We start from the raw sequence: 23,834 nt of genomic DNA, 5'->3' as shown, positions 1-23,834 counted from the left end.
TCACATTCATGTATTGTAAGCAAATAAAACACTGCTGAGTGAAAACCCTGATGATTGCAACCAACCCGTTATCACATTTCCACAACTATGTATCATCGCACTGGTGCCATGGTTGACACATGGCACAGAATATCACAGCCTGTGACACTAGCACTCCGTGCACCATTGGGCCATCGAAGACAATTACTCGCGGCACATGCGCAGAGATACACAGGCATGGATGACACTTCACAGTTCACACTCGCTGGGAATGATGAATACACAGACTCAGACGATAACGGTGATGTCATCATCGTCATCTGACCACTCCATCTGCAAAAAAAGAGAAAAGATATGTTAGTATATCGACTTACAGAAATAACGGGCGATCTTTAGTCAATGCCCTTTTGGAAACTCAAGTTGTCTGGTGAATGGATTCCATTGAGCTTATCTTTTTTTACTAATCGATATCTAAGCGCATCTTTCGATATACGAACCACAAACTAAATTCTGACGAACGCACACATTTTATAACGCTACTAGAGGTACAGGTTTACGCGATAACTGTATGTTTTGATTTATGTTATGTTACGGGTGCATTAGTTTGGGTGATTGACTTGTATTTTTAGATGTATTATTTGGATAGATTTGGGTAGCTGTTTTTAATTAAACTATAAGGGTTGGTGATATGTGCGGGGTGTTCAAGTGTTTTGTATGTTAGGCCCTTTTTGAACTTAACCCTACCCCTACCCTACCCTACCCTACCTTACACTAACCTACCCTACACTACCTACCCTACCCTACCCTACCCCTACCCTACCCTACCCTACCCCTAACCTACCCTACCCTACCCTACCCTACCCTTCCCCTACCCTACCCTACCCTACCCTACCCTACCATACCCTTACACTACCCTACCCTACCCTACCCTACCCTACCCTACCCTACCCTACCCTACCCTACACCCTACCCTAACCCTAACCCTACACTACCCTACCCTACCCTACCCTTCCCTACCCTACCCTACCCTACCCTACCCTACCCTACCCTACCCTACCCTACCCTACTACCCTACCCTACCCTACTACCCTACCCTACTACCCTACCCTACCCTACCCTACTACCCTAACCTACCATACTATACCCTACCCTACCCTACCCTACCTAATTCTACCCTACCTAACTCTACCCTACCCTACGCTACCCTACCCTACCATACCCTACCCTACTACCCTACCATACCCTACCCTACCCTACCCTACCCTACCCTTCCCACCCTACCCTACCCTAGCTTACCCTACCCTACTACCCTACCCTACCCTACCCTACCTTACCCTACCCTACCCTACCCTACACTACCCTACCCTACCCTACCCTACCCTACCCTTACCCTATCCTACCCTACCCTACACTACCCTAACCTACCATACCCTACCCTACCCTACCCTACCCTACCCTACCCTACCTACCCTACCCTACCCTAACCTACCCTACCCTACTCCTACCCTACCCCTACCCTACCCTACACTACCCTACCCTACCGTATACCCTACCCTACCCTACCCTACACTGCCACCGACAGTCCAAGTTTCAGCTAAATCGGCCCAGAAACGGCTGAGATATTACAGAAACAAATTAATTGTATTTACTGGCGAATCCCCTTGGCGAGCGGTGCCTTGTGTCGGCCTTCGTTGTCAAAGGTCAACGACCTCCCGGCTCTGATGCTTTTGACTCAGTTTTTAAGCGAACAACTGAGCCTAAAGCACGTGCCCTCTGCTCGGCGCCGGTCGCGGCCCCACCACGTGCACACCGCTGAACCCACACCCTCGAAAATTTAATACGACAAATGAATGCACGCGCTCGACTTGGCATGAAAATTTCACCCCCGTAGCCCTTACCGTTTCCGAGCAATAGCCTGTTTTTGCCGATTCTAATGCTAACCCTATGGCGCACATGAGCACGCGCCACGGGCGCACCCCCGGCCGCATCGTGCCCAAAATTTAATACGACCTGTTCATTTACGTGACCCACGACTGATAAAAATTTCACCCTCCTGCGTCAATCGACGGCTTTGCAATAAGCCTTTTAGGGAGTAACCCCGACGGCGTGGGCGGCGGACTTTTTAAGATTTATAATAGTAGATAGACTAGAGGTACAGGTTTACGCGATAACTGTATGTTTTGATTTATGTTATGTTACGGGTGCATTAGTTTGGGTGATTGACTTGTATTTTTAGATGTATTATTTGGATAGATTTGGGTAGCTGTTTTTAATTAAACTGTAAGGGTTGGTGATAGGTGCGGGGTGTTCAAGTGTTTTGTATGTTAGGCCCTTTTTTAACTTAACCCTCCCACCCCCCTACCCTACCCTACCTACACTACTACCCTACCCTACCCTACCCCTACCCTACCCCTACCCTACCCTACCCTACCCTACCTACCCTACCCACCTACCATACCCTACCCTACCCTACCCTACCCTACACTACCCTACCCTACCCGACCCTACACCCTACCCTACACTACCCTACCTACCCCTACCCTACCTACCCTACCTTACCCTACCCTAACCTACCCTACACTACCCTACCCTACCCTACCCTACCCTACCCTACCCTACAATCCCCTACCCTACCCTATCCTACCCTACCCTACAATCCCCTACCCTACCTACCCTACCCCTATACACACCCTACCCTACCCCTACATACCCTACCCTACCCCTACACTACCCTACCCCTACCCTACCCTACGCTACCCTACAATCCCCTACCCTACCTATCCTACCCTACCCTACCCTACCCTACAATCCCCTACCCTACCCTACCCTACCCTACCCACCCTACCTAACCTTACACTACCATACCCTACCCTACCCCTACCCTACACTACCCTACCCTACCCTACTCTACCCTACCCTACCCTACCCTACAATCCCCTACCCTACCCTACCCTACCCTACAATCCCCTACCCTACCCTACCCTACCCTACCCTACCCTCCCTACCCTACCCACCCTACTCCCTACCCTACCCCTACCCTACCCCTATCCTGCCCTACCCCTACCCCTACACTACCCTACCCTACCCTACCTACCCTACCCTACCCTACCCTACCTACACTGCCACCGACAATCCAAGTTTCAGCTAAATCGGCCCAGAAACGGCTGAGATATTGCAACACCAGCTGCCGGACATTGGTCACGTGACCACATTTTCCGTGTGACCTTGAGTTGGCACCAGATTTTGTCGACAGACGTGGCGCAGCTTATTTTACTGCATTATTTTAGATACTAAATATTTAGGCGTGTGGTGATAAATGATACCGTGCAAATAATATTGAATCATCGGTGACATAGTTACCATTGATACTTAAATAGCATCAATAAAATGCAATTAATCATTATTACTCTTCCATTGATTTAATTGTGTTTGCAGGCATAGGTAGAAACTGAAAAGCTGAGCCTGCAGCTTACAGTTGTTCTATACAGTAGCGGCGGAACACCTTCAATTAAGGGGGGGGGGGCACTGCCGACTTTCGGTCCGATTCTTTCCATGCAACGCCCGTAGGGCTAATGTTAAAATGCCAAAATTATAGGGGGCACGGTGCCCCGGTGCCATCCCCGTTCCGCCGCCTATGGTTCTATAACTCTTAATGCATAAATCAATGCTACTGAGGGCTGCAAATTTGTTTTTTACCTATATTTAATAACTGATGCCCTACCTTCATCTACCATTATCTGTAAGAATCTTGCATCAATCATCACCAGACTTCTTAGTTTTTTTTTACATACCTACGCCCCAGCCGCGAGAGTGGGCGGGTACGACTCCCTCGCCTTAATTGAGCTAGGCTCGCGGGAAAAACGAGCATGTGTGCCGTTACGGACCGGGGACGCAGCGATTGATGCACGGTTTAAAAGTCTCAGGTCAACTGATGCCCTCTGAGGGTCAGGTCAAGTGCCCCGAGGGCCAAAATACGATTTCGGGTTTTGAAAAATAACTTTGTCAAAAACGGCGCAGAGTCGCTATTTTAGTACCATCATGTTTGTCATGCTCCGGTGCGTCAAAAGGTACACTTTTGTTTGGGTGGGGTCAACATAAGGTGTTCACATCGGATCAAAGCCAGGTCAGAGGCACTCAGGTCACGAACTTGGTCGGAGGAGGTTATATCGCATGGCGATTCGGTAGGTCTTCCCGAGTCTATTGGCGACTTTTCCGACTTGCCAGCTCAATTTTATCAGGAGTTATTGACGAAAAAACTTGTGACATTTGTGACGTCATGAATGACGTCACGCGAGGTTAAAGATGCAAAAGTGAAGCATTGGACATTGCAAGAATTGCATGAAATTGCGATTCCATGTGCTTGAGCTAGGTTTAGATCATTGTCGGCGTCAAAATTACAGTTTCCATATTTTCCCCATTGACTTGTAATGGTGACGTCGCGCGATCGGCCTGACCTCATGTGACCTCTAGGAGAAATCTGAGATATACAAGTTTTGAGACTCCTAGAGGATACTAGGTCCTGTAAGTATCAGCTCGCTGTGACAGCTCCTCTGGCACCGAGGGCATTGCGAAGTTTCGGTATTTTGGGACTACTGCAGAGGTTCACGTGTGACGTCATAAGTCAGTGACCTGACCTGAGACGGAAATGCCTGACCTGAGACGGTTTCCAAAGATGCGTATGGAAGCAAAGATAAGGTGTGCCAAATAGCAGCCCTCTAGCTGTAAGGTGTTTTCAGCTATCGCCAAAAGTCGTGAGTGGAGCGCTACTGACTCCTCCGGTCGGCCGCCGGGGGTAAGGAGGCGTGCAGGGTATCGGAAAACCACCTGGTACTTTGCGAATTTTGCCGATAAAAATACGTTTCTTCCAACTTGTAGCCAAAAGACTACTGAATCTCAAACCAGTCGTATCCTTGCACTAAATGGCTTGGTTTAGACACGATAGGTCTGAAAAGAAAGGTCCCATGTATTCTCTATGGCGCCGCGAGGCCGTTGGCACCAGAGTTTCGGGAAGTGCCCTCGCCACAACCGCACGTGCAGATTTGGTCACGTGACCAAGCGCATTTGCCGCCACTGTATTTATATACACTGTGGCAAACACAAATTTATCGTATTTACTGGCGAATCGCCTTGGCGAGGGGTGCCCGGCGCCGGTATTCGTTGTCAAAGTTCAACGACCTCCCGGCTCTGATGCTTTTCACTCAGTTTTCCAAGCGAACAACTGAGCCTAAAGCACGTGCTTTCTGCTCGGCGCCGGTCGCGGCCCCACCACGTGCACACCGCTGAACCCACCCCCTCGAAAATTTAATACGACAAATTAGTGCACGCGACCGACTTGGCGTGAAAATTTCACCCCCGTAGCCCTTACCGTTTCCGAGCAATAGCCTGTTTTTGCCGATTCTAATGCTAACCCTATGGCGCACATGAGCACCGCCACGGGCGCACCCCCGACCGAATCGTGCCCAAAATTTAATACGACCTGTTGAATGACGTGACCCACGAGTCGTGAAAATTTCACCCTCCTGCGTCAATCGACGGCGCCGTAATAAGCCTTTTAGGGAGTAACCCCGACGTGGGCGGCGTGGTACTTTTTAACCCGCGCGGGGCTGGGGTCTCCAGCCGAACGCGCGGGGCTGGGGGGGGGGGTAAATTTTACCCCCCCTGTTATCTCCCGAACTAATGGTCCGATTTGGAAAATTCAAACGCCAATCGAAAGCTCTCATCACGAACTACTAAAAACATGTACTTAATTTAAAGTTTGAGGTCAAGGTCAAGGTCAGGTCAAGGGTACAAATTGCAAGTTTCTACAGTATCGGCCTTGCACCGTAGTTGCCGAAAAATGGAGTCATGGACTGAGACTGATCGCCCAAAACGTGTTCTTAGGCTACCAAGACAATATTCGTTGCATACAATATCATTCAGAGGTCAAGGTCAAGGTCAGGTCAGGTCAGGTCAGGTCACCAAAAAAATATAGAAAAGGGCATGTGCGACACATATTTTATGGGTCATTTTACTCATAGAATTCAATAGGCACACTCAATAAGTGATATGGACCACCTCTGGATGAATTTCAGGTCGAGGTCAGGTCAAGGTCAAGTCAAGTGAGGTCAAATTTTGAAGTTGGTTGTTAAGGCCTAAAAAGGTGTCTATCTGATGCAGTTTTTCACGACGAATCGAATGGTGCTATTTTTGTTTCCGTACGAGGTCTAGAACTTCCAAAAAAGTCATTTTTCAAAAATTTTGTGTGTCGTGACGTCATAAAATTTTGAATAACTCCCACATTTTTGAACCGATTCTTCTAAAATTTGGTATGTAGGTGCACATAGACCACTTCTCTGACATATATTCCGGTTTTTTCGATAAACTCAAAATTTTGGATTTTATAATGATTTTGCCAAAAAAGTCAGTTTTTTGAAAAAAATTTAGGCCAAAATCCAAAATTTTCAAAAAACCGAGATAGCCATTTGATAGACAAAGTAAAATTACGTATAACCTTTTTTGTTACGTCTTGATTCCTTTAAAAATGAAGATGTTAGCGGCGTTTGAACTTTTGCCGTTTTTGAGGCGAAAATGGCGAACATGACGTCACTAAAACGTCAATTTCTCAAAAATTTTCCGACGGATTTCGCTCAAATTTTCAGGGAACGTGTCAAATTGATGTAAGAAAAGGTACTGAAAGTTTGGCGGCGCTGCGCGCCGCCGTTTTTGAGATATCGCAAAAATTCGCGAGGGGGGGTAAAATTTACCCCCCCCCAGCCCCGCGCGGGTTAAGATTTATAATAGTAGATGGCGCACATGAGCACGCGCCACGGGCGCACCCCCGACCGAATCGTGCCCAAAATTTAATACGACCTGTTGAATGACGTGACCCACGAGTCGTGAAAATTTCACCCTCCTGCGTCAATCGACGGCGCCGTAATAAGCCTTTTAGGGAGTAACCCCGACGTGGGCGGCGTGGTACTTTTTAAGATTTATAATCTACTAGAGGTACAGGTTTACGCGATAACTGTATGTTTTGAGTTATGTTATGGTACGGGTGCATTCGTTTGGGTGATTGACTTGTATTTTTAGCTGTATTATTTGGGTAGATTTGGGTAGCTGTTTTTAATTGAACTGTAAGGGATGGTGATAGTTGCGGAGTGTTCAAGTGTTTTGTATGTTGGGCCCTTTTTGAACACAATCCTACCCCTACCCTACCCCTACCCTACCCTACCCTACTACCCTACCCTACTACCCTACCCTACTACCCTACCCTACTCTACCCTACCCTACTATCCTACCCTACCCTACTGCCCTACCTTACCCTACCCTACCCTACTACCCTACCCTACCCTACCCTATCCTACCCTACCCTAGTCCCTACCCTACCCTACCCTACCCTATCCTACCCTACCCTACCCTATCCTACCCTACCCTTACACTACCCTACCCTACCCTACCCTACCCCTACACTTCCCTACCCTACCCTACCCCTACACTACCCTACCCTACCCTACCCTACCCTACCCTACTCCTACCCTACCCTACCCTACCCTACCCTACCCTACCCTACCCTACCCCTTCCCCTACCCTACCCTACCCTACCTGCCCTACCTACCCTACCCTACCCTACCCTACCTAACTCTACCCTACCCTACCCTACCCTACCCTACCATACCCTACCCTAGTCCCTACCCTACCCTACCCTACCCTACCCTACCCTACCCTACCATACCCTACCCTACCCTACCCTACACTACCCTACACTACCCTAACCTACCCTACCCTACCCTACCCTACCCTACCCTAACCTACCCTACCCTACCCTACCATACCCTACCCTACCCCTACATTACCCTACCCTACCCCACCCCTACCCTACCCTACCCTACCCTACCCAACCCTACACTACACTACCACCGACAGTCCAAGCTTCAGCTAAATCGGCCCAGAAACGGCTGAGATATTCCAAAAACAAATTAATTGTATTTACTGGCGAATCCTCTTGGCGAGCGGTGCCTTGTGTCGGCCTTCGTTGTCAAAGGTCAACGACCTCCCGGCTCTGATGCTTTTGACTCAGTTTTAAGCGAACAACTGAGCCTAAAGCACGTGCCCTCTGCTCGGCGCCGGTCGCGGCCCAACCACGTGCACACCGCTGAACCCACACCCTCGAAAATTTAATACGACAAATGAGTGCACGCGTTCCGACTTACAGCGAAAATTTCACCACCGTAGCCCTTACCGTTTTCGAGCAATAGCCTGTTTTTGCCGATTCTAATGCTAACCCTATGGCGCACAAGAGCACGCGCCACGGGCGCACCCCCGGCCGCATCTTGCCCAAAATTTAATACGACCTGTTTTTTTACGTGACCCACAACTGGTAAAAATTTCACCCTCCTGCGTCCATCGACAGCGCCGCAATAAGCCTTTTTGGGAGTAACCCCGACGGCGGCGGCGTGGGCGGCGGACTTTTTAAGATTTATAATAGTAGACTAGAGGTACAGGTTTACGCGATAACTGTATGTTTTGATTTATGTTATGTTACGGGTGCATTAGTTTGGGTGATTGACTTGTATTTTTAGATGTATTATTTGGATAGATTTGGGTAGCTGTTTTAATTAAACTGTAAGGGTTGGTGATAGGTGCGGGGTGTTCAAGTGTTTTGTATGTTAGGGCCCTTTTTTAACTTAACCCTCCCCCTACCCTACCCTACCCTACCCTACCTTACACTACCCTACCCTACCCCTACCCTACCCTACCCTACCCTACCCTACCTACCCTACCCTACCCCTACACCACCCTACCATACCCTACCCTACCCTACCCTACCCCTACACTACCCTACCCTACCCTACCCTACCCTACCCTACACTACCCTACCCTACCCCTACCCCTACACTACCCTACCTTACCCTACCCTAACCTACCCTACACTACCCTACCCTACCCTACCCTACCCTACCCTACCCTACCCTACAATCCCCTACCCTACCCTATCCTACCCTACCCTACAATCCCCTACCCTACCCTACCCTACCCTATACACTACCCTACCCTACCCCTACACTACCCTACCCTACCCCTACACTACCCTACCCCTACCCTACCCTACGCTACCCTACAATCCCCTACCCTACCCTATCCTACCCTACCCTACCCTACCCTACAATCCCCTACCCTACCCTACCCTACCCTACCCTACCCTACCCTAACCTTACACTACCATACCCTACCCTACCCCTACCCCTACACTACCCTACCCTACCCTACTCTACCCTACCCTACCCTACCCTACAATCCCCTACCCTACCCTACCCTACCCTACAATCCCCTACCCTACCCTACCCTACCCTACCCTACCCTTCCCTACCCTACCCCTACCCTACCCTACCCCTACCCTACCCCTATCCTGCCCTACCCCCTACCCCTACACTACCCTACCCTACCCTACCCTACCCTACCCTACCCTACCCTACACTGCCACCGACAATCCAAGTTTCAGCTAAATCGGCCCAGAAACGGCTGAGATATTGCAAACACCAGCTGCCGGACATTGGTCACGTGACCACATTTTCCGTGTGACCTTGAGTTGGCACCAGATTTGTCGACAGACGTGGCGCAGCTTATTTTACTGCATTATTTTAGATACTAAATATTTAGGCGTGTGGTGATAAATGATACCGTGCAAATAATATTGAATCATCGGTGACATAGTTACCATTGATACTTAAATAGCATCAATAAAATGCAATTAATCAATTATTACTCTTCCATTGATTTAATTGTGTTTGCAGGCATAGGTAGAAACTGAAAAGCTGAGCCTGCAGCTTACAGTTGTTCTATACAGTAGCGGCGGAACACCTTCAATTAAGGGGGGGGGCACTGCCGACTTTCGGTCCGATTCTTTCCATGCAACGCCCGTAGGGCTAATGTTAAAATGCCAAAATTATAGGGGGCACGGTGCCCCGGTGCCATCCCCGTTCCGCCGCCTATGGTTCTATAACTCTTAATGCATAAATCAATGCTACTGAGGGCTGCAAATTTGTTTTTTACCTATATTTAATAACTGATGCCCTACCTTCATCTACCATTATCTGTAAGAATCTTGCATCAATCATCACCAGACTTCTTAGTTTTTTTTTACATACCTACGCCCCAGCCGCGAGAGTGGGCGGGTACGACTCCCTCGCCTTAATTGAGCTAGGCTCGCGGGAAAAAACGAGCATGTGTGCCGTTACGGGACCGGGGACGCAGCGATTGATGCACGGTTTAAAAGTCTCAGGTCAACTGATGCCCTCTGAGGGTCAGGTCAAGTGCCCCGAGGGCCAAAATACGATTTCGGGTTTTGAAAAATAACTTTGTCAAAAAACGGCGCAGAGTCGCTATTTTAGTACCATCATGTTTGTCATGCTCCGGTGCGTCAAAATGGTACACTTTTGTTTGGGTGGGGTCAACATAAGGTGTTCACATCGGATCAAAGCCAGGTCAGAGGCACTCAGGTCACGAACTTGGTCGGAGGAGGTTATATCGCATGGCGATTCGGTAGGTCTTCCCGAGTCTATTGGCGACTTTTCCGACTTGCCAGCTCAATTTATCAGGAGTTATTGACGAAAAAACTTGTGACATTTGTGACGTCATGAATGACGTCACGCGAGGTTAAAGATGCAAAAGTGAAGCATTGGACATTGCAAGAATTGCATGAAATTGCGATTCCATGTGCTTGAGCTAGGTTTAGATCATTGTCGGCGTCAAAATTACAGTTTCCATATTTTCCCCATTGACTTGTAATGGTGACGTCGCGCGATCGGCCTGACCTCATGTGACCTCTAGGAGAAATCTGAGATATACAAGTTTTGAGACTCCTAGAGGATACTAGGTCCTGTAAGTATCAGCTCGCTGTGACAGCTCCTCTGGCACCGAGGGCATTGCGAAGTTTCGGTATTTTGGGACTACTGCAGAGGTTCACGTGTGACGTCATAAGTCAGTGACCTGACCTGAGACGGAAATGCCTGACCTGAGACGGTTTCCAAAGATGCGTATGGAAGCAAAGATAAGGTGTGCCAAATAGCAGCCCTCTAGCTGTAAGGTGTTTTCAGCTATCGCCAAAAGTCGTGAGTGGAGCGCTACTGACTCCTCCGGTCGGCCGCCGGGGGTAAGGAGGCGTGCAGGGTATCGGAAAACCACCTGGTACTTTGCGAATTTTGCCGATAAAAATACGTTTCTTATGCCAACTTGTAGCCAAAAGACTACTGAATCTCAAACCAGTCGTATCCTTGCACTAAATGGCTTGGTTTAGACACGATAGGTCTGAAAAGAAAAGGTCCCATGTATTCTCTATGGGCGCCGCGAGGCCGTTGGCACCAGAGTTTCGGGAAGTGCCCTCGCCACAACCGCACGTGCAGATTTGGTCACGTGACCAAGCGCATTTGCCGCCACTGTATTTATATACACTGTGGCAAACACAAATTTATCGTATTTACTGGCGAATCGCCTTGGCGAGGGGTGCCCGGCGCCGGTATTCGTTGTCAAAGTTCAACGACCTCCCGGCTCTGATGCTTTTCACTCAGTTTTCCAAGCGAACAACTGAGCCTAAAGCACGTGCTTTCTGCTCGGCGCCGGTCGCGGCCCCACCACGTGCACACCGCTGAACCCACCCCCTCGAAAATTTAATACGACAAATTAGTGCACGCGACCGACTTGGCGTGAAAATTTCACCCCCGTAGCCCTTACCGTTTCCGAGCAATAGCCTGTTTTTGCCGATTCTAATGCTAACCCTATAGCGCACATGAGCACGCGCCACGGGCGCACCCCCGACCGAATCGTGCCCAAAATTTAATACGACCTGTTGAATGACGTGACCCACGAGTCGTGAAAATTTCACCCTCCTGCGTCAATCGACGGCGCCGTAATAAGCCTTTTAGGGAGTAACCCCGACGTGGGCGGCGTGGTACTTTTTAACCCGCGCGGGGCTGGGGTCTCCAGCCGAACGCGCGGGGCTGGGGGGGGGGGGGTAAATTTTACCCCCCCTGTTATCTCCCGAACTAATGGTCCGATTTGGAAAATTCAAACGCCAATCGAAAGCTCTCATCACGAACTACTAAAAACATGTACTTAATTTAAAGTTTGAGGTCAAGGTCAAGGTCAGGTCAAGGGTACAAATTGCAAGTTTCTACAGTATCGGCCTTGCACCGTAGTTGCCGAAAAATGGAGTCATGGACTGAGACTGATCGCCCAAAACGTGTTCTTAGGCTACCAAGACAATATTCGTTGCATACAATATCATTCAGAGGTCAAGGTCAAGGTCAGGTCAGGTCAGGTCAGGTCACCAAAAAACAAAATATAGAAAAGGGCATGTGCGACACATATTTTATGGGTCATTTTACTCATAGAATTCAATAGGCACACTCAATAAGTGATATGGACCACCTCTGGATGAATTTCAGGTCGAGGTCAGGTCAAGGTCAAGTCAAGTGAGGTCAAATTTTGAAGTTGGTTGTTAAGGCCTAAAAAGGTGTCTATCTGATGCAGTTTTTCACGACGAATCGAATGGTGCTATTTTTGTTTCCGTACGAGGTCTAGAACTTCCAAAAAAGTCATTTTTCAAAAATTTTGTGTGTCGTGACGTCATAAAATTTTGAATAACTCCCACATTTTTGAACCGATTCTTCTAAAATTTGGTATGTAGGTGCACATAGACCACTTCTCTGACATATATTCCGGTTTTTTTCGATAAACTCAAAATTTTGGATTTTATAATGATTTTGCCAAAAAAGTCAGTTTTTTGAAAAAAATTTAGGCCAAAATCCAAAATTTTCAAAAAACCGAGATAGCCATTTGATAGACAAAGTAAAATTACGTATAACCTTTTTTGTTACGTCTTGATTCCTTTAAAAATGAAGATGTTAGCGGCGTTTGAACTTTTGCCGTTTTTGAGGCGAAAATGGCGAACATGACGTCACTAAAACGTCAATTTCTCAAAAATTTTCCGACGGATTTCGCTCAAATTTTCAGGGAACGTGTCAAATTGATGTAAGAAAAGGTACTGAAAGTTTGGCGGCGCTGCGCGCCGCCGTTTTTGAGATATCGCAAAAATTCGCGAGGGGGGGTAAAATTTACCCCCCCCCCCCAGCCCCGCGCGGGTTAAGATTTATAATAGTAGATGGCGCACATGAGCACGCGCCACGGGCGCACCCCCGACCGAATCGTGCCCAAAATTTAATACGACCTGTTGAATGACGTGACCCACGAGTCGTGAAAATTTCACCCTCCTGCGTCAATCGACGGCGCCGTAATAAGCCTTTTAGGGAGTAACCCCGACGTGGGCGGCGTGGTACTTTTTAAGATTTATAATCTACTAGAGGTACAGGTTTACGCGATAACTGTATGTTTTGAGTTATGTTATGGTACGGGTGCATTCGTTTGGGTGATTGACTTGTATTTTTAGCTGTATTATTTGGGTAGATTTGGGTAGCTGTTTTTAATTGAACTGTAAGGGATGGTGATAGTTGCGGAGTGTTCAAGTGTTTTGTATGTTGGGCCCTTTTTGAACACAATCCTACCCCTACCCTACCCCTACCCTACCCTACCCTACTACCCTACCCTACTACCCTACCCTACTACCCTACCCTACTCTACCCTACCCTACTATCCTACCCTACCCTACTGCCCTACCTTACCCTACCCTACCCTACTACCCTACCCTACCCTACCCTATCCTACCCTACCCTAGTCCCTACCCTACCCTACCCTACCCTATCCTACCCTACCCTACCCTATCCTACCCTACCCTTACACTACCCTACCCTACCCTACCCTACCCCTACACTTCCCTACCCTACCCTACCCCTACACTACCCTACCCTACCCTACCCTACCCTACCCTACTCCTACCCTACCCTACCCTACCCTACCCTACCCTACCCTACCCTACCCCTTCCCCTACCCTACCCTACCCTACCTGCCCTACCTACCCTACCCTACCCTACCCTACCTAACTCTACCCTACCCTACCCTACCCTACCCTACCATACCCTACCCTAGTCCCTACCCTACCCTACCCTACCCTACCCTACCCTACCCTACCATACCCTACCCTACCCTACCCTACACTACCCTACACTACCCTAACCTACCCTACCCTACCCTACCCTACCCTACCCTAACCTACCCTACCCTACCCTACCATACCCTACCCTACCCCTACATTACCCTACCCTACCCCACCCCTACCCTACCCTACCCTACCCTACCCAACCCTACACTACACTACCACCGACAGTCCAAGCTTCAGCTAAATCGGCCCAGAAACGGCTGAGATATTCCAAAAACAAATTAATTGTATTTACTGGCGAATCCTCTTGGCGAGCGGTGCCTTGTGTCGGCCTTCGTTGTCAAAGGTCAACGACCTCCCGGCTCTGATGCTTTTGACTCAGTTTTTAAGCGAACAACTGAGCCTAAAGCACGTGCCCTCTGCTCGGCGCCGGTCGCGGCCCAACCACGTGCACACCGCTGAACCCACACCCTCGAAAATTTAATACGACAAATGAGTGCACGCGTCCGACTTACAGCGAAAATTTCACCACCGTAGCCCTTACCGTTTTCGAGCAATAGCCTGTTTTTGCCGATTCTAATGCTAACCCTATGGCGCACAAGAGCACGCGCCACGGGCGCACCCCCGGCCGCATCTTGCCCAAAATTTAATACGACCTGTTTTTTTACGTGACCCACAACTGGTAAAAATTTCACCCTCCTGCGTCCATCGACAGCGCCGCAATAAGCCTTAACACTGAAAGAAAAAAATACCACCCTAGTTAGTTTTTGGGTGGTGGTCATATTTTGAACAGCCTTTTACTTATGGTAAACCAGTTTACGATCCAAATACTAGGCCCAATATCAAAGGAATACTATGCAACTACCAATGCTCATCAAAATACCATGGTCTTAGTACGGTAATATTTTTTCATCATACTACCTTGAAACTAAAGCATAACTAATAAGAAACCAAAGCTCTACTAACGCTAGTATTATCCTGGTACCGCCTACTAAGAAAAATACCACCCTAGTTAGTTTTCGAGTGGTGGTCATATTTTGAACAGCCTCTTACCTATGGTAAACTAACTTACGACCCAAATACTAGGCCTAATATGAATGTAAAACCATGTGAATACCAATGCCAGTAAAAATTACCATGGTATTAACACGGTAACTATATGTCGTCATACCATGCCCAAAAACCCACGTGATACTAGCACAAAACTAGGACTTTACTATCGTTAGCTACTCCCTGGTAATGCTTACTAATTACTTATCATGGTAAAACCATCCTTTTGTCATCTGGATACCAGCTTTGCTTTGCTGGCCAACCATCGTAAAACAATAGTTTACTATGTGACATTTATTGTGATATTACCAGTCGGTTAACAGGATCTTACTAGTCATCAACCAGCATGCTTCATATGCTGTGCTTTAGCCTATCCATGCCAAATTTGTTTATCATTACGACAGCCACTTACTGATGCACAACAGCATGCATGACAGTATCTACCTAGCAGTCGACAAAGCAGCTCTTCACTTTTCCAAAGCATCTACCTAGTAACCTACATGAAATATTTCACACATAAAAAGCATTTGGCCACAAACAAAGTTACGTCTGCACATAACCAAACAACGCGCATGAACAACAATTATTACAGTTCACTTTATCATCACAATGCAATCGGTCTCTTTTCACACAATCGTTGAATGTCGCCCTTCCAGCGATTTATCACGCAACACCTTCTCCAAGGGCATTGGTAGCCATATACCGAAGGTTCGAACTTCGAAAGCCAGCTCTGGAAAAGAGCAGGCATTGATATAAGATAAACCAATGGAAAGATTGATTGTGTGTGCTGCAGTGACACTCTATCTCCTACCCCTCCCACCTTGACTCGCAGTGTCCCGTGACCTAGCTCCCAGTTTGATGAAACAAGGATTTAAGATAAGTTGTTTTAAAAAAATGGCAGCATCTAATAGAACAGGGGATTTGTAGGGTGAGGAATTTAGCAAATTTGGGACATTAGGCCAGAGGCTGGTTCAGGTAAAATGCCCTATAATGAATTAATTGCCATGAGGTGCAGTGTTGAGTGTTGGCAATAATTCAAAAATTCTACTCCTAACCAGCGCCCCACTGGGGTATGTTCTGTAACGCACTCCACTGGGGGAGGCGGGGGCTATTTATAGAACCCCCCCCCCCCGCTCCAACTCCGAAACTACTGGGCCGATTGTCAAAACTGAAACGGCGTCTGATAGCCCTGGAAAAACTGTCGAGCAAAACCTAATTTTATTGACCTCGAGATCACCGTTGACGTCACAGGTCAGATCAAAATAAAAATTAGCAACGTTTTGGCTTGTTAACCCTCCCCCGTATAGGGGGGGGTCGAACGGACTCCCCCTCGGTTTTTCGCGAATACCTCGCGTAAAAAGCGGCCGACCGCAACGAAGCTTTCAGTACCCTCGAGTTATAATCAATTTTACACCTACCCTAAAAAATGTAATGGCCCTGACTAATGACCTTTGACCTGTGACCTACTTTTCGAGACCATGTTTGGCCGGAATCGCGATTCGGCGTATGTCGGCTCGCATTTGCCGCGCGTTTGCAGTCCTTTCGTGGTTTCAAGCGTTCAAACATGGGATATGATGCTGCTCCCATGCATTAGGGTGGATGTCAAGGTCACCAGAAGGTCAGGTCAGTTCATTGACCTTTGATGACCTCGGTTTACTTTTTCGAGTTTTATCAGCATCTTTCTAGGCTAGTTTTTTTAGCTGATTTCGAATTTAACAACCATATATGAACATTTACGAAGTAGTTTTGGTGCCTTCGTAACATGTTACGAAGCTGTCAGAGGCGGTTGCCACCTAGTGCACCTACTACGAATACCCGGCAAAACCCTTACTGGTTGACCTGACCTGACCTGACCCGACCTGGCCTAAATGCATGAAGACATCATCTATGATCATAGCTAACATGATATTCGTGATCAGTTCCCTAAAAAACCCAATAGCAGCCACGTTTTACGACGTTCTAACAGGTCCCAGTTTTCCCCACTTTTGGGTCATTGACCTGACCTGGAAGGTCAACCGATGACCTAGGACCGACGACCTAGGATAAAATTGGGTACCATCGGCTTTCTCTCGTCACGGGCAGCACGCTCGTTTTTTCCGCGAAGCTCTAGCTCAATCAGGGGCGAAACGGCAAGGAGGGGGTTCAACGGACCCCCCCTTAAACGTTCGTGGCTGAAAAACACCAATACGGGCGAGGGTTAACCCCCACCCTACTGTGGGGAGGGCTATTCATAGCCCCTCTCGTGTTTACGCAATATCTTTAAAACCGCTGGACGTATCAAAACAAAGCTTTTAGGACCTTCGGCTGCATCAATTTATTTGACACCTTGTGCACTAATAAAATTTTCGTAGCTACTATAGATCGGCCGGAAATGACGCCAGAGTGACATCATGTTCGGCCGATTTTGATGCAAAGCATTGAACAACGGTAATCGCTCTCAAGATCTGAGTTTTAACCCGGCAAGCGGTGGGCCTCCCGGCTACCTTCCGCGCGGTGGGAGGGGGGGGATTTTTGACCCCCCCCCCCGAATCTCCGAAGCTACTATGACGGATCGGTAAAATTTAAATGGCGTTCGATAGCCTTGTTAAATTTGTCGAGGGAACTTCAATTTCATTGACCTCGGGGTCACCGATGACATCACAGGCCAAGTCAAAGATAAAATGTTTCACCGTTCACGGGTCTTTTAAGGAATGCGCTGCAACATCGAGTAAAGGGCATTTTGTCAAAAATCAGCGATAGGGCGTGAGTTGCCTATTATACGAGCATATGTTGCTATTGGAGGTCACTGATAATACCAGGTCCGATCACCAAGGGTCAGCACATGAACCTATCTTTACTAAGTAGGGTTGTGCGATGCATGTTTTATGGCCAATTTTTCATATTCGCCTCAATGGTGTTGGTTATAAGACCATCAGGGACGGTTTTTTGGTCACTTTCTGGTGGAGGTCAGGTCAATGTCAGGTCAAAAAGGTCAAATTTCAGGTCAAAGTTGATAGTTTCGCATAAAATTGGTATTGATTCGATGCCACTCGTCACGGCGAGTCTAATGGTGGTCTTTGTTTTGCGCTTTGTGGTCTAGAATTGCCAAAATCGAGTTTGAAAATTTGACGTCATTAATTTTGAACAGTTTTTTTTTTGTTATAACTTGGCAAAAAGGAGTTATCGATCTAATACTTGGAATGTGAATAGAAGTCCATAGTGGCTATTACATATATTCCGTTTGTTTCGAAAATCGAAAAACTTTTGGGATTTTTTGGCTATTATATCTATTTCTTTTTATTTTTGGGGTCAACTTCAAAAACAAAATCGAGAGAACAGTATAGTAGCCCTGGTAATTCTACACATTTCATGTCTTGAACATTTTTATGCATAATCAAATTTATAGACCTGACAGCTCTTCCCGCGAAGCTTTTTTTTTGGTCGACAATGGCAGAAATGACGTCACTCCGACGTAGCGGCCAACTTATCATAGCCTTTGGAAAAAAAATTTGGTCACAATGTGCAAAAGGGTACTGAAAGTTTGGTGAAGATCGGCGCAGCGGTTCTGGAGATATATCGAAAAAAAAAACTAAAGATGGATGCAAAAAATGCCCCCCCCCCCACCGCCTTGAGGGTTAAGCTAGATCCTTTTTTTTGCATGGGTGGACTCTACAGGGCTACCAAACTGATTTCGGACTTTCGAAATGTTGAATATTTTGAAAATTATAAATATAAAAACTCAGAAATTGTATTTTTTATTTTTTTACATATACGTTTCTGAATGAAAAAAAAGCAGAATATGACCACGTTTCCATGGGCATCACTGATCCGGATCAGTAAAAATGGATTAGCTAATCCAGTATAGTTAGACAATATATGAAAATGAAAATAAGGGATTAACTGATTATATAAGCCTAATCCACTTGGAATTATATCATGTAACGAAGAGTTCGAGAAATATAATACGATTTAAGTTTGCTGATCTGGATCAGTGATGCCCATGGAAACGGGGTCTATATGTGTTTGAACACATATGCGTTGAATATATGTGAACTTCATCTGACAAACACCTTTTTTGTTGAAAAATGTCAACTTCAAAATTTGACCATTTTTGACCTAAAGTGACCTGACCTGACCTCAGCTATATTCAGCTAAAATGGCCTAAACTGACACATACAACACTGATTTCGATATATATGGCCTACATGAACCATAAAACATGTCTCACGTCACCGATGCACGATATAAAGCTTTCGTGACCTGGGATGAGATGGCCTTGACCTGAAAAATTCGAAGTACAAGTTCGGTACCCTCAGGTTATGTTACGCATATATTCACGAGTGTGCAAACAAAAAATGAGCCTGATCTGATTTGTTGGCCGGCGCCCAGAGTGCCAAGACGCTGATATTTTTACTTTGACCTGACCTGTGACGTCATCGATGACCTCGAGGTCAATGACATTAGGCTTCGCTCAACAATATTTCCAGGGCTACCAGGGGCCGTTTGAATTTTGACAATCGGCCCAGTAGTTTCGGAGTTAGGAGCCCCCCCCCCCCCCACTGTAACGTGCTGTAACGTGCTGTGGGGCGCGTTAGAGCACATACCCCAGTGAGGCGTGGGTTAACAAATAAAAAAACACGTTGATTTCCGACGCTGGGAAATGCCCGCAATGATACCCACCCCACCACCCTCCCCCTACCCGGTCCAACAGGGTCTCAAGGAAATTCAACAACATGAACCGAAACAAAGGCTGCGATCTTTGCTGGAAATGGCACTCGTGAGATAAGTATTATTATGCTGAAGATACAACGACTTACTTGTTATTTCCGAGTATCCTCCACCGTCAGCTACGCTAACCACCCACACAATCACCGTTCAAATATTTAAAACCACGGAGCACCTTCACAACGCCGGCGCGCGGCCGGAACTGACATGGCGGCGCCGCTGCAGCAGAGTCAGACGCACGTGGATTGTTAGTAAGGGTGTAGTGTTGTCATGGTGTTGCCATGGTATACCTTACCATAGCAGCAGAAGCACACCCAGGGAACTGTTGCAAGAAATTTCTGGCCTTTCGTCCATAAAACTATTAATTGCTCAGGGTCTCAGCTAGTCCTTGGATGACGCTCCTTCCAACATATCAAAAATTGGCAAACACCTCTATGGAAAGGAGGAGACTTGATCGCCGAATTCACCTGCTGGATCCGCCCGTGGAAAGGTTGATTTTACTATGGTAGGGAATATTAGCTTACGAGGGTATCTACTAGCCTCAGGTGGTTACCACCTTGTAAACTGGGGTACAAAACCACCCCTGATAAACGTAACCATGGTAATATCAACATGTCAAGGCAGGATAGTATTCAGCACCATAGTAGGCTGGTAGTAATATGATGGTAGGCTGATGGTAAAATTTACCAAAGCTAGTAACTTAGTAAATTGATGGTAAAAACTTTTTTCAGTGTTTTTGGGAGTAACCCCGACGGCGGCGGCGTGGGCGGCGGACTTTTTAAGATTTATAATAGTAGACTAGAGGTACAGGTTTACGCGATAACTGTATGTTTTGATATATATGATTAACGGATGCATTAGTTTGGGTGTAGAAACTTGCATTTTTATTGGTATGATTTTTGTAGAAGTGGGTAACTGCTTTTAATTGAACTGTAAGGTATGATGGTGATGCATGCGAGTTCTTCGAGCCCTTTGTAAGTTGAGATGTTACTGAACGCAACCCTACCCTACCCTACCCTACCCTACCCCTACACTACCCTACCCTACCCTACCCTACCCTACCTACCCTACCCTACCCTACCCTACCATACCCTGCCCTACCCTACCCCTACACTACACTACCCTACCCCACCCTACCTTACCACTACCCTACCCTACCCTACCTACCCTACCCTACCCTACCCTACCCTACCCTACCCTACCTACCTACCCTACCCTACCCTACCCTACCCTACCCTACTCCTACCCTACCCTACCCTACCCCACCCTACCTTACCCTACCCTTACCCTACCCTACCCTACTCCTACCCTACCCTACCCTACCCTACCCTACCCTACCATACCCTACCCTACCATACCCTACCATACCCTACCCTACCTTTACACTACCCTACCCTACCCTACCCTACCCTACCCTACCCTTACACTACCCTACCCTACCCTACCCTACCCTACCCTTACACTACCCTACCCTACCCTACCCTACCCTACCCCTACCCTACTCCTACCCTACCCTACTCCTACACTAACCTACCCTACCCTACCCTACCATACCCTACCCTACCCTTACACTACCCTACCCTACCCTACCCTACCCTACCCTACCCTACCCTACCCTACCCTACCCTACCCTACCATACCCTACCCTTACACTACCCTACCCTACCCTATACCTTACCCTACCCTACCCTACCCTACCCTACCCTACCCTACCCTACCTAACTCTACCCTACCTAACTCTACCCTACCCTACCCTACCCTACCCTACAATCCCCTACAATCCCCTACCCTACCCTACCCTACCCTACAATCCCCTACCCAACCCTACCCTACCCTACCCTACCCTACCCTACCCTACCCTACCCTACCCTACCCTACCCTACCCTACCCAGCAAACATGCCCACATGGTTCCCATATGGGGCCCACATGGGCCCCCCACCTCTTCCATATGGGTCCCACATGGGAATGGCAGTGGGTGACACGTGGGACCCATATGGGCCAGCCCACGTAGGCCCCATATGGGACCCACGCGGCGCCCACATGGGACCCATATGGGTAGCCCATCTGTAGCCCATGTCCCACGTGGGCCCATCTGGCCCATGTTCACCCCATATGGGACCCACATGGGATGCCCATCTCCAGCCCACATGCGTTTGGCCCATCTTGATCCCATATGGGGCCCATATGGGTAGCCCATCTGTAGCCCATGTCCCACGTGGGCCCATCTGGCCCATGTTCACCCCATATGGGACCCATGTGGGCATGTTTGCTGGGTACCCCACCCTACCCTACCCTACCCTACCCTACCCTACCCCTACCCTACCCCACCCTACCCTACCCTACCCTACCCTACCCCTACCCTACCCTACCCTACCCTACCCTACCCTACCCTACCCTACCCTACCCTACACTACACTACCACCGACAGTCCAAGTTTCAGCTAAATCGGCCCAGAAACGGCTGAGATATTGCAAAAATAAATTAATTGTATTTACTGGCGAATCCCCTTTGCGAGCGGTGCCCGGCGCCGGTATTCGTTGTCAAAGGTCAATGACCTTCCGGCTCTGATTATTTCCAGTCAGTTTTTAAGCGAACAACTGAGCCTAAAGCACGTGCCCTCTGCTCGGCGCCGGTCGCGGCCCTATCACGTGCACACCGCTGAACCCACACCCTCGAAAATTTAATACGACAAATGAGTGTACGCGCTAGACTTGGCGTGAAAATTTCACCCCCGTAGCCCTCACCGTTTCCGAGCAATAGCCTGTTTAATAAGTGTTTATGCCGATTCTAATGCTAACCCTATGGCGCACATGAGCACGCGCCACGGGCGCACCCCCGGCCGCATCGTGCCCAAAATTTAATACGACCTGTTCATTTACGTGACCCACGAGTCGTGAAAATTTCACCATCCTGCGTCAATCGACGGCGCCTTAATAAGCCTTTTAGGGAGTAACCCCGACGGCGGCGGCGTGGGCGGCGGACTTTTTAAGATTTATAATAGTAGATTGTAACACCCTCTGATATACTTGAAATTGTATGCAGCTATCGCAAAGGCACTTCACACTACTATGAAAACGAGCCCATAAGAGCAGGATTATCTTGACAGTGACACTATAACAGTACCCTGACACACACACACCGTTCGCTCCATTCTCACCTGCTGGGCTGGAACCTCCATGATCGCCGGCATCATCTTCTGCCGGAGGTGGACCTTCAACATCTGCACGCGCAGAGGTTTTGCCACGGCGTTCTGAGGCGCAGGACGGGGCCACTGCTGTCTCCGGCGCCGACCGCGGTGACTCAGGACGATCTCGAGGGAGTTCGCCTGAGGCGGGGGGCGAGAGGAGGCTGCCACGGAGGCGGCGGCGGCGGATTGTTGACGGAGGGCCTCGACGCGTCGCACGTCCACCAGCCACTCCTCGTAGCTCATCTGGTGCCAGCCTGAGGGAGCGAGAGGAGGGAGGTTAGAGGCTAGAGCTAACTTGGCTGAAAAGTGTTTGTAATACCGTACTAGTTTGCTGCTGAAATTTGTTATTGACATAAAATCGTTGAATATTTGCAGCGAAATGTATATTTTTTCACCGTTTGAGTGAATATAATATGCTACAGGGAATGTATCATTATAGAATCTGATCATATTTGCAAAACGTTGATCATATTTCCACAAATATGTAATGTAATTACAAATGGATAAAAATCTGACATCAGTTACACACATGAGTTACCTGTTCAATAGCGAAAATAGCATAGGACAAGTTTTGCTTACATTTGGTGGTGGCGTTGGTACCGCACTCTTCACAGGGGTAGATCTCCTCCTGTGGCTCTGTACCGTCCTCTGGTGTTTCCCCACTCGGGGTGAGCGCGGGGACCTCCGGATGAGAAGGGATGGACCCTGACGCGGTTGTCCAGGCGGGGATGCCGTAGCAGAACTCTCCGTTATCCTGGAATGGAAAGGCGGTTGTTGGCAAGAAGAAATTACATTGTAACGACAAAGTTATGAAGCTGAGCGATGATTTATTGAATGCAGTGGATAAAAGCAATGACATTATTTTGCATACGGAGATATAATTCGGG

The 23,834-nt window shown here is 48.0% G+C and overlaps 1 protein-coding gene across 1 annotated transcript; it reads right to left on the bottom strand.

Annotated features, from left to right (window-relative positions):
- On the bottom strand, nt 1-23,478 carry LOC122375591. The gene is made up of 3 exons (XM_043355092.1): nt 23,445-23,478; nt 22,918-23,201; nt 1-312 (listed from the first exon to the last, which is right to left on the bottom strand). The coding sequence occupies exons 1-3, from the start codon at nt 23,476-23,478 to the stop codon at nt 268-270; spliced, it is 363 nt and encodes a 120-aa protein (XP_043211027.1). The 3' UTR covers nt 1-267.
- Between the last annotated feature and the right edge of the window lie 356 nt (nt 23,479-23,834).

The sequence above is a fragment of the Amphibalanus amphitrite genome, unplaced genomic scaffold, assembly GCF_019059575.1.
Source record: "Amphibalanus amphitrite isolate SeventyFive unplaced genomic scaffold, NRLGWU_Aamphi_draft 001879F_arrow, whole genome shotgun sequence".
Taxonomy (NCBI): domain Eukaryota; kingdom Metazoa; phylum Arthropoda; class Thecostraca; order Balanomorpha; family Balanidae; genus Amphibalanus; species Amphibalanus amphitrite.
This window is presented reverse-complemented; position numbering and strand designations above follow the sequence as displayed.

Bases quoted from the DNA above. Each gene is read 5' to 3' on its own strand.
- LOC122375591 (XM_043355092.1), bottom strand. From the start codon at position 23,478: ATGTGTGTAACTGATGTCAGATTTTTATCCATTT. The intron at 23,202-23,444 runs GTAATTACATTA...TCGCTCCCTCAG, and splicing joins TGTCAGATTTTTATCCATTT to GCTGGCACCAGATGAGCTAC. The intron at 313-22,917 runs GTGAGAATGGAG...CTTTTTTTGCAG, and splicing joins TGGAGGTTCCAGCCCAGCAG to ATGGAGTGGTCAGATGACGA.